Genomic DNA, 12,260 nt, shown 5'->3' on the forward strand with positions numbered 1-12,260 from the left:
CGATTACTAAATGTCCGACATGGGTCCGAACTAGATCGGTTTCAGGTGTTTACGTGCAGTTTAAAAGTCCGAACAATGTCTTATACGATCAGAAACCCGATTGAACTGCTGCATGTACAGTAAACGTACTATAGGTGTTGACAAAAGTGCATACCTGAAGCTGATGAACTTCTTTACATCCTTCAAGCATCCCTTGTCCAAGACGACGGCTACAAGGACTTGTAGCGAGTGAACGCCGGGCCAATGTTTATTCTTGTCCGGGCATTTAGCTTTTTCTCCTCCTCCGATAAAACTTTTATTTTCTTCGTTTTTTCCGCTGCTTGGGCCATGATACCAGCTTCTGCTGAACCCGCCCAGCTTTGGTCTCGACTACGAATGGGGAAGGAGGGGGAAGTGACGTATGCCGTAAAGCAGTTAAAGCCGTAAAAATGTGTAGTTTTTAGTGTGGCAGGGTTCCTACCATGCTCCTCAAAGTTACATAGTGCCAGTGAAGGAGATACAGACCCCTCAGACCATGACAGAGGTTCATTAAACCTGCTGGAAGTTGATGTTCCATCACAATGATGATGATGAAATATTAGATTAAGGTGGAAAAGTTACATAGTGCTGCTTTAATGTCTCCGGAGCTTAAGGGGAAAAAAACTAACATAGTGGTGTGTTGGTTCTCCAGCGATGGAGGAGCTGGTGTGCGAGCTTCGCCTGTTCCTGGACCTGCTGGACAGGGAGTACCTGAGTGCCGGGGTCCGAGAGAAGAAGACGCACCTCTCCAACATCCTCCACAGAGTCCTTGCAGACAAAGGTGAGCTTCACGAGCCACACCGCACCACCTCCCTCTCCAAAAACACCTCACTTCACAGCTCTGACCCCACTGCTGGCTCTGCCTTTGCTGCTCCGTCTAACTCCAGCAGTCCAAACACACACTTGTTGAATCTAAAGCTGCTTAAAGTAGACATTTATACAACCAGTACTGGAGTTGAGGGGGGATGAGGGGGGGATGAGGGGGGATGGCATCCCCCCTGAAATAAAAACGGTCCAAATCATCCCCCCTGTAAAACTGCCATCCCCCCTTTCCATCCCTTATGTCATTTCATCAATGAATGTGGTTTTACTGCTATTTCAACATTTAGAGTCATCACCAGAAAAATAACACCAGAAAAATAACTTGACCATTTTCACCTGTTTCAAGTCAATTTTCACTTGAAACAAGTAGAAAAATCTGCCAGTGCGATTTATCTTCTTATTACAAGCAAAAAAATCTTGTTCCACTGGCAGATTTTTCTACTTATTTCAAGTGAAAATCTACTTCAAACAGGTGAAATTTGTTGTTTTTTTCCAGTGATGAGTCTTGTTTTAAATGTAATGAGATTTATTTGCTTACAGAAGCTTACAGAAGGCTGCATTTAACTGCTGCTATGTCATTCCTGCAGTATTTCTGCAGGTGTTTTGGTCACTGCTATTATTTGTAATATATTATATTATAATTAGCACAAATTATCTAAATAATAATAATAATAATAAATAAATAAAAATAATAAATAAAATCCACCACCCCCCTGATTTTTTTTTTACAACTCCTGTACTGTATACAACCCCAGATCAGAAAAGCTTTGGACAGGATATAACAGGAGGAAAAAAACACAGGAATTCTTACATGAAACATGGGATTTACCTCAGGCACATACTGTCTGCAAGGAAATCAAAGTTAAAGTAGAATCTGTTTTTACTCTCTTCCCAGCTTGCATGTTTCTGATTGTGGTGGTGATTTTGCAAAGCTCTTTCTTGCTTATGTGTGCTGTTGCTCGTATAAAAGCCACTTCTTCCTCTTCCAGAGCCTTCGTTCAAGTCGGAGATCCACAGCGGGCTCCCGTCGCCGCCGCAGATGCCTCTTCCAGAGATCCCCCACCCCTGGCTGGTAAGGCTGAATAACGCGATGGCTGCCTCCCACACCAGGTTATCTTTTAAGTTGGAAGTCTGGCACGCAAAGAGCTGCTTCTACATTGGAGGAGTTTCAATTGTAAACCTTTTCTGGATCTTTAGGTTTGAGGTTTTAGGTCTGGTTAAATTTCAGTCAAAAAGACGACAACAGGCTAACTTGCAATACTTGCTAAGTGAATATTTCGTCAAAGGGAGGAAATGCTACCAACATGCAAAAATATTTGCGCACACAGCAGCAATAATGATTAAGGAATGTTGCGTTTTCCAGCAGCATCTACAACGTTGGCATGTCCTTGGCTAATAACACTGCAGGTAACTACAGTAATTAACTAGGCAACACTCCCTATCATATTAGCGCCATTTGCCTCATTGTTGTCCTTTTTTTTCCAAATGGGAAGCGATAAAGGAATTGTTAAAGGGGACCTATTATGGCATTTAATGTATATTTTAAACAGGCCTTGAATGTCTTAAAAACAATCTAAAGCTTGTTTATTCTACATAAAACAGAAATTCAGCCTGTGGGCCATGTCACTAGTTTTACCGCTTCTGACCTCCTTCTCTATGAGGGATTCTGAGGGGGCGGGGCTATGATAATGAGACTCTGTGCTGATTGGCTGCTTGAATGACGTGTAGCAGGGGAGGGAACAAAGCCTCGCTCCGGGGAGAAGAGCCGGCTGCGTACACAAAGCGTGTCCCATGCGAGCGAGCTTCTGCGACAAAATCAATTCCGTTCCCTACGCCGTAGGCTCTGCGTTGGTGAAACCCGGAACCATAAATCAGTCTTTAGTTCCTGAAGAGGGAACGGGTCACCTCGTCTTCACACTAATTCACACAAGATTTAATTGAATTCTAAACTGTTACACCACAGTTATTTACTCCGATCATCATTTCATTTGTTATGTTACAAGACAAATGAATCATGTTAACTGTAAAGAAATCACAACACTGAATGTTCACAAATGGCAACTTTATTGTTAAAAAAATAAAAGAACATAAGTTGTATATAAATAATATGTATGCACTATTGCTGGCTCAAGGAAGGACCGTGCGTCTTCTGAAGGTGTCGTTGAAGCTTCAGGTGCTTGGAAGATCTGAAACCATGAACAGAAGAAAAATATATTACTATTAGAGCTCCGGTGTTACCTAACGGGTGAGTGGCTCCGTTAGGGAACACTGGAGCTCCTCACCGGTCCGGTCCGGTGAGGAGCTCCGGTGCTCCGGAGCTAAATACTTAGCCCATGCAAAGATCATACTTGTAAACAAATATAAACAACATAAAAAAATAACGTCACTTACCGCTGACTCGTGTGCAGTTGCCGGGTCCGTTCTGTTGGTACTGATCCTTTTATGAGGGTAAGTGTCGATGCAAAACCTCATTTTTACTGTCCCCTCGCTGTGGAAACAGTCACCGCTTCTGAACAATGGCTGAAGCTCCGGACGGCGGAGTTCGTTGTGGGCGTGGTTTCAGCAGCGGAGGACGACCTATGGAAATCTGCTCCCGTCGTTACGTGACGATAGGCGCAGAATCTTATTGGCTCGTAGATCCACATCACACTGGACGGCTCATCCGGGCGGCTGTACAGACACTGCAGAATTTGGTTGCTTTCCTCCTTCTCTGAGTTGGCAGTCTGAGGAGAGACCACTTTATATATGTTAAAGCAAGAAAAAACCTGTTTTTCAGAATAGGTCCCCTTTAAAGAACCGAATCGGTGAGCAGGATCAAAAATGGAATTGGAATCGTAAAAAACTTAATTAATTCTCATCCCTGCACACACTCCACACCTGGATGTAACTTTTGTAAAGCGGTAGGAAGAACGCTCATGGCTTCAACATGTCCTGCGGTCTCCGCTCACAGCATCGCCATGGCGACGGGGACTCCTACAGCTCTGTTATTACCAATGTGTGTGTCAGAGATGCAGGGGGAGGCACATGGGGAGCATGGATGTGTAACCAGAGCCATTGTTAGGACTAGCCCGGCCGGGTGTGTGTGTGTGAGTGTGTGTGTCGGTATTACTGCAGCAGATGCCTCTGATGGAAAGCAGGTGTCGGCGATGGCTCGCAAAGCCCTTTCACCATAACAATGAACCACAACACCTTGTTCTACATCCCCCTCTCTCATTCACACGCGCGGCTGTACGTCGCAGCTCGTGATGAGAACCAGTCGGCGGGTCGGCCCTCTCCTGCGACCCCAGCCAGCGCCTGGAAATCACAGTCCAGGTTTTCCAGGAAACCGGGCGAGAGCGGAGGGCTGACGTCTGCTAGGGTCCGTGTACTTCGCGGCCATCCATTTTTTGTTTTGAAATGACAAAATAAAAATAGAGAAATAATCCAAAAGAATCCGTTTCCCGTTTTTTGTTTTGATAATAAAAACGGAAAACAGAAAACGGATCGTTATCCATTATCCTTTTCTCTATTTCCTATTGGTTTCCAAGGATAGTGAAAACAAGGATTGGACCAATGGGGGGATTGCACATGCGCAGTAATAAATGAAGAAAGTTGTTTCTGGTTCTTTTGTTGATCAGATTGAAAATTAACAGTTTTAGATTTTTTTTAATGTTGAAACTGAAAATAAATCAAATATGAAACCTGGGAGTGAAACATGAGTTTAATCTGTAATGTGTCTTCACTCCGTCATGAAACTGCAGTGATGTTGTGACAGTCCGTTCAGCTGCAGCGTCCAATCAATAACATGTACTGAACTCTAACATACTGCCCCCGCCCCCCCCTTGTTGGAAACTATTAGGAAATAGAGAAAAGAGTTTCCCACTCACTGTTTTAATTCCAGATTTTAATTTTCAAACACATCAATGAAATTGGATAATGGATAATGGATAATGGATAACGATCCGTTTTCCATTTTCCGTTTTTTATTATCAAAACAAAAGATGGGAAACTGATTATTTTGGATTATTTCTCTATTTTTATTTTGTCATTTCAAAACAAAAAATGGCCGCAAAGTACACGGACCTGCTAGCCTCCTCTTTTTGTCCTCCGTCCCCCCGTCCCCGTCTCAGCTCAGACGTCCGCTCTCTTCTTGGCAGTGGCGGAGCTAGACTTTTAACCTCGGGGGGGCCAGAGGGGGCCAGGGCTATTCCAGGGGTCCACAGACTAATGACAATGTATTAGTTTCTCCAACAATCAATTGCAATCGGAGTCTTTAAATGTTGAAATGTATTAAGCACAGGAGATGAGATTTGTGTATACAGGACTGTCTCAGAAAATTAGAATATTGTGATTTTCTGTAATGCAATAACAAAAACAAAAATGTCATACATTCTGGATTCATTACAAATCAACTGAAATATTGCAAGCCTTTTATTATTTTAATATTGCTGATCATGGCTTACAGCTTAAGAAAACTCAAATATCCTATCTCAAAAAATTAGAATATTCTGGGAATCTTAACCCTTGTGCTGTCATTGGGAGGGTGAAGGGAGAAAAGAAGGAATGAAAGAAAGAAGGAAGTAATGAAGAAAGGAGAAAAGAAGGAAGGAAGTAGGAAAGGGAGTAAGGAAGGGAGAAAAGATGGAAGGGAGGAAAGAAGGAAGTAATGAAGAAAGGAGAAAAGAAGGAAGGAAGGAAGGAAGAAAGACGAAAAGAAGGAAGGAAGGAAGGAAGGAAGTAGGAAAGGGAGTAAGGAAGGGAGAAAAGATGGAAGGGAGGAAAGAAGGAAGTAAGGAAGAAAGGAGAAAAGAGGGAAGGAAGTAGGAAAGGGAGTAAGGAAGGGAGAAAAGATGGAAGGAAGGGAGAAAGAAGGGAAAGAAGGGAGAAAAGGAAAGAAGGGAGGGAAGAAGGAAGGAATGGATAAAATAAGGAAAGAAGGATGGAAAAGCAAAGAAGGTAATAAAGGAACGAATGACGGAAGGGAGGTAGGAAGAAAAAGGAGTAAAGGAGGGTAAAAAAGGAGGAAAGAGGAAAGGAAGAAGGAAGGAGAGAGCAAGAGGAAAGAAGATCGGGTCATTTTGACCCAAAGACAGCACTAGGGTTAATCTTAAACTGTAAACCATGATCAGCAATATTAAAATAATAAAAGGCTTGTAATATTTCAGTTGATTTGTAATGAATCCAGAATGTATGACATTTTTGTTTTTTAAAGGCATTACAGAAAATAAAGAACTTTATCACAATAATCTAATTTTCTGAGACAGTCCTGTATATATAAATTTAAGTTTATTCACACTGTACAAAATGTAAAAAAAAACAACAACTTTGCAACAGTTTTTTAACAAAAATTGTCAATACACACACACACCTACACTTTTCCGTTACTCACTCACAAACAGAAACACGTAAATATAAGCGGCAACCCGAATTAAATGTAGACGTTAATGTGGAGCGGCCGTTGGAAACTGACAGTGGTGATTCTGTAGACGCCATGAGAGCTCAAGTTCTTGGAGCTTGCCGCTTCGCACCGCTGGTTTTTCGACAGACGGGGGTTGGAGGTTTCTTTTCCCCTCCCATTCAAGTCTCCCCTTAGACGAAAGGTCTGGGATGTGATTGGGTCAGGACACCGCAGAGAAAGGACCTGGCGAGTGACGGAGCCGCCACATTTTAATGGTGCCGTGAAATCTTAACAAATATATTTAGCAATTCATTGTTTTTTACCAAATAAATGAAGAGCAAAGTCTAGATCAGGGGTCGGCAACCCAAAATGTTTTAGAGCCATATTAGACGGAAAACACAAAAAACAAATATGTCTGGAGCCGCAAAAAATAAAAAGTCTTGTATAAGCCTTAGAATGAAGACAACACATGCTGCATGTATCTATATTAGTTAGAACTGGGGGGAGATTATTTTTTTTCATTATGCACTTCGAGAAAAAAGTCGATATGTCGAGATTAATGTTGAATTACAATCTCGAGAAAAAAGTCGAAATGTCAAGAAAAAAGTTGAAATGTCGAGAAAAAAGTCCAAATGTCGGGAAAAAGGTCAAAATTTCGAGAAAAAAGTCAAAATTTCGAGAAAAAAAGTCGAAATGTCGAGAAAAAAGTATAAATATTGGGAAAAAAGTTGAAATGTCGAAAAAAAAGTCAAAATTTCGAGAAAAAAGTCGAAAAGTCAAGATTAAAAAGGGAAGGAAAAAGGGAGAAAAAACAGAAAAACGGAAAAAAGAAGAAAAAGGCAAAAAAAAAAGAAAAAAAGAAGAAAAAAAGGGAAAAAAGAGAAAAAAAGAAGAAAAAAAGAAAGAGCAGAAGAAAAAAAGGAAAAAAAAAAGGTCAAACATTTTTTAAAAAGCTCCAGGAGCCACTAGGGCGGCGCTAGAGAGCCGCATGCAGCTCTGGAGCAGTGGGTTACCAACCCCTGGTCTAGATTGAATCCCTCCTTCAAAAAACAGCTATTTGTTCTCCTGACTATTATCTATTTTTCATTATTTATACCGCAGCATATCATTTCTCTTGTGGGATTAATAAAATATTATTCAATTGATTTAAGACCTGGAGGGAAAGCCAGCTTCTGTCTCGTTTTTTTCCAGCCCTCCGTCTCTGCGCTCTGAAATGACCATCCATCACATTTCCACACTCAACCCTGGATAAGCGGTGGAGGCAGAGAAAGAAAAAAACAACTGGGGCCAGCTCCGCTCCCTTCCTCCCTTCCTCCCTTCCTCCCTTCCTCCCTTCCTCCCTTCCTCCACCCTCCATTCCTTCACGTCGCATGAATTTCAAACTCCTGCGGCAAAACAAAAGGATAGATTCCGAGACAAAATGGACACGTGGGGGAGGAGAAGAGTGTAGAGAGGTAGAGAAAGGAGAGCAGGACTCTGTAGCCGCCCACTGCTAACTCCAGGACTTATTCAGAGGCCGGTCTTGTGAGTCATGCTGTTTATTCTGGGTTTTACGGGCTCTCGGCCGCTGGCGAGTCTCCGTCACCTGAACGGCTGGATGGGTGAGAGCTCCAGGAACCTCCTGGAGGTCAGAGCGGTGAGAGCTCCAGGAACCTCCTGGAGGTCAGAGCAGGGAGAGCTCCAGGAACCTCCTGGAGGTCAGAGCAGAGCTCCAGGAACCTCCTGGAGGTCAGAGCAGAGCTCCAGGAACCTCCTGGAGGTCAGAGCAGGGAGAGCTCCAGGAACCTCCTGGAGGTCAGAGCAGAGCTCCAGGAACCTCCTGGAGGTCAGAGCAGGGAGAGCTCCAGGAACCTCCTGGAGGTCAGAGCTCCAGGAACCTCCTGGAGGTCAGAGCAGAGCTCCAGGAACCTCCTGGAGGTCAGAGCAGAGCTCCAGGAACCTCCTGGAGGTCAGAGCGGGGAGAGCTCCAGGAACCTCCTGGAGGTCAGAGCGGGGAGAGCTCCAGGAACCTCCTGGAGGTCAGAGCAGGGAGAGCTCCAGGAACCTCCTGGAGGTCAGAGCGGTGAGATGTCAAACCCGGTGCAGGTCCAGCCTCCCAGGTCTGACCCTGGAGCCCCCCGTAGAAACTAGCTGTGTTTCTGGGAGGACAGAGTGGAAATAACTCTGGTATAAAGATGAGATAAATAGTTTATATGTTTACATCATGACCCTGAATAGGTGGATGGATGGATGGATGGATGGATGGATGGATGGATGGGTGGATGGGTGGATGGATGGATGGATGGATGGGTGGATGGGTGGATGGATGGATGGGTGGATGGATGGATGGATGGATGGATGGATGGATGGATGGATGGATGGATGGATGGATGGGTGGATGGGTGGATGTGCAGATGTGTAGGCAGATGGGCGGAGGGATGCAGGGATGGATAGACGGATGGATAGATGAGAGGGTGGATGAATGGATGGATGGGCAGGCAGATGGGCTGATGGATGGATGGATGGATGGGCGGGTGGATGGATGGATGGATGGATGGATGGGTGGACAGGTGGATGGATGGATGGGCAGGTAGAAGGGCGGATGGATGGGCGGAGGGGTGGAAGGATGGACGGGCAGGTAGATCGGTGGGTGGATGGATGTATGGATGTATGATGGATGGATGGATTGATGGAAGGTTGGATAAATGGATGGATGGGCCGGCAGATGGATGATGGATGGATGGATAGTTGGGTGGATGGATGGGTGGTTGGATGGATGGATGGATGGATGGATGGGCAGGTGCATGGATGGATGGATGGGCAGGTGGATGGATGGTTGGATGAGCAGGTGGATGAATGTATAGATTGATGGATGGTTGGATGGTTGGATGGGCAGGTGGATGGATAGATGGTTGGATGGATGGGTGGTTGGATGGATGGATGGATGGGCAGGTGGATGGATGGATGGATGGGCAGGTGGATGGATGGTTGGATGAGCGGGTGGATGAATGTATAGATGGATGGATGGTTGGACGGTTGGATGGGCAGGTGGATGGATGGATAGATGGTTGGATGGGCAGGTGGATGGATGGATAGTTGGGTGGATGGATGGGTGGTTGGATGGATGGATGGATGGATGGATGGATGGATGGATGGATGGGCAGGTGCATGGATGGATGGATGGGCAGGTGGATGGATGGTTGGATGAGCGGGTGGATGAATGTATAGATGGATGGATGGATAGATGGTTGGATGGGCAGGTGGATGGATGGATGGATGGGCAGGTGGATGGATGATGTTCTGCTCAGAGAGCCTCAGTAACCTGATCACACAAACACCCATGATGCATTGGGGGATCCAGACGGGGCGTTGAGCAGCTTTCATGCCAGAGGAGAAACGTACAAAGTGAGTTAAGAAAGTCCAGTGAGGTTTGTAAATGGTCTGTAAAATCTCTCCCTGGTTGCTTTCTTGATTATATCCCGGATCCAGTCGCTCTGAAACGGCTTTTAAATGACATCAGGCAGAAGTACAGAATGTTGAGCAAATACAGAAAACTAAACTTTTATCCCAAAGGGAAATGGTATCGTTGCAGCATAATTAAAGGGTGTATTAATAGAAAACAATTGATCAAGCAACCGTTGGAAACTTTGAAGTGTAGCGGTTTCAGAGGTGTGTTTGAACTCTTCAGGGATTGCCATGAATACATTTGGGTGTTTGCTGCCAACAAGCTCGCTGAAGATGTCACAATTCAATTCAATTCAATTCAATTTTATTTATATAGCGTCTAATACAACAAAAGTTGTCTCTAGACGCTTTCCAGAGACCCAGAACATAAACCTCCGAGCAATTATTGCATAAACAATGGCAGGTAAAAACTCCCCTAGTGGGAGAAAAGCCTTAAGCCAAACAGTGGCAAGAAAAACTCCCCTTTAGGAGGAAGAAACCTGGACCAGGACCTGGATCATAAGGGGGGACCCTCCTGCCGAGGGCCAGACTGGGGGAGTCGGGGACGTCAGCAGCACAGCAGGCAGGTGGAAGCAGCAGCAGGATGACCTGGGGTGGGGACCGCAGGCCAGCACGCAGCTCCCGAAAGCTCCAGCCCAATCAGCAAGCCCCAGGTTAGGTGCAGGGTCGGGGAAAGGTTGAGAAGGGGCAGGGCCAGGGAGAGGAGTCTTGAGGGACAAACCTACTCCCCCACCTGACCGGGCCGTTACCCTGCCCCTCTCACTCCCACGCTGCAGGTTCCGGTGTTGTGCATTGGCAGGTAACAGGTGAAGTCTCATGGACAGAGACTCTAGAGTCAAGAGTTATCTGGTGTTGACCAGCGCTGCAGCCATTTTGGAGCATCAAGGAAGTTCTGATAGACTCCGTGAAAAGATTAGACTGTCCGCTAACAGAAATGCAGTTTTTGTTTTATGTTCACACCAGAGTGCTGGACATAATTTAGAAATCCCGATCAGCAGAGAGGTTCCTGTTGGCCATTAATATTTGTAAATGAGATGGGTCTCAACCACCACAATCCCTGAGAGATCTTTGAGCTCCAACGGATGGTACCTTGACGTACCTGCAAAGCAAGTTCAAATGTGCTCGTGGTCCATCTAGATTTCTAAAAACCCACCCCTCTGACCAGAAAGGCTTTTAACTCTACTGTTACGCTTCATCTGACACCTTAGCACTAACCGTAATCAAGACATTAGGACCGAGCTCAGTGATGTATGCAAAAAGATATTCAATTTTTTTCAATTTTATTTATATATATATATTATATATTTTATTTATACTATTACAACAGAAGTTGTCTCTAGGATCTTTCCAGAGACCCAGAACATGACCCCCGAGCAATTATTACTTCAACAATGTCAGGTAAAAACTCCCCTTGTGGGAGAAAAACCTTCAGCCAAACAGTGGCAAGAAAAACTCCCCTTTAGGAGGGAAGAAACCTGGACCAGGACCTGGATCATAAGGGGGTAGAAACCTGGACCAGGACCTGGATCATAAGGGGGTAGAAACCTGGACCAGGACCTGGATTATAAGGGGGGTAGAAACCTGGACCAGGACCTGGATCATAAGGGGGGGTAGAAACCTGGACCAGGACCTGGAAAAGTGGGGGACCCTCCAGCTGGAAATGGCCCCATGAGGTTGTTAAGCAAGAATACACACTGACTTTCATGTCATTAGGGATCGCCAGGCCGGCAGGATATCCACTTACCAACCAGACAATGACTGGATCCTGTTCATCAGGCTGAAAATGGTCTGGTTTGAACTGCCCTGTCATCTCCCTCTCATTCTGTGTGTGTGTGTGTGTGTGTGTGTGTGCGTGTGTGCGTGTGTGCGTGTGTGCGTGTGTGCGTGTGTGCGCGTGTGTGCGTGTGTGCGTGTGTGCGTGTGTGTGTGTGTGTGTGTGTTTGTTTTTGTTGCCTCACAAGGGCCTAATTTGAGATAATCATGGCCCTTGTTCGGTAATGGTGGGTGGGCCTTTGGGTTAAGCTTCTATGCAGTGAATGGAACACGGTTCAATGTCCTAATAAGGACAGGTGTATACACGTGTGTCTGTGTATGTGTGTGTGTGTCGTCTACCTCAGAGGTTTGATGACAGAATGGGGTATCATCAGGTTAAACCAATAGATGAGAATGATGCAGGATAGGTTATGATCAGTTATGATTTACTGTGTGTATGTGTGCTGTTGAAGAATATGATCAAAACCTGTTCAGAAGTCCGCTGTGGTGTAGTGAGTTTTATTCAGGAAGCCGGCGGTGAGCAGACCCACGCAGAGCGTGTCTGGGTTGGTGTGCTGACCCAGAGTGGTTGGAATCATGACTTTTTATACAATAAGTTCAAAGTACAAAAGGCAGGAATAAACAAGCCAAGTGAGAGACAAAAAGCAATTTACAGTCAGATGTGATCTGTGGCCAAATGCCGTTATCGGGCATTTGGCATGACTGTCACTAAGTTGTAAATTACCCCATAGGGTGTTCTTGTGATTCAAGTCTGTGGCCAAATGAGTTGGTATTAACATATCAGTCAGTCAGGAACTTGGTCATATGGCATTCCCGTGGTTCAAGT

At 45.1% G+C, this 12,260-nt stretch overlaps 1 protein-coding gene across 2 annotated transcripts in view; it reads left to right on the forward strand.

The window, feature by feature from the left end:
* Nucleotides 1–672: 672 nt before the first annotated feature.
* afap1 (actin filament associated protein 1) overlaps nucleotides 673–12,260 on the forward strand; it is a 118,823-nt gene continuing 107,235 nt past the window's right edge. For both annotated transcript variants that reach the window (XM_061709812.1, XM_061709811.1), the window contains exons 1-2: nucleotides 673–799; nucleotides 1,830–1,912. In XM_061709812.1, coding sequence (XP_061565796.1) covers nucleotides 673–799; nucleotides 1,830–1,912 — 210 coding nt within the window. The remainder of the gene's footprint in view (nucleotides 800–1,829; nucleotides 1,913–12,260) is intronic.

Source organism: Cololabis saira, chromosome 20, assembly GCF_033807715.1.
Source record: "Cololabis saira isolate AMF1-May2022 chromosome 20, fColSai1.1, whole genome shotgun sequence".
NCBI lineage: Eukaryota > Metazoa > Chordata > Actinopteri > Beloniformes > Belonidae > Cololabis > Cololabis saira.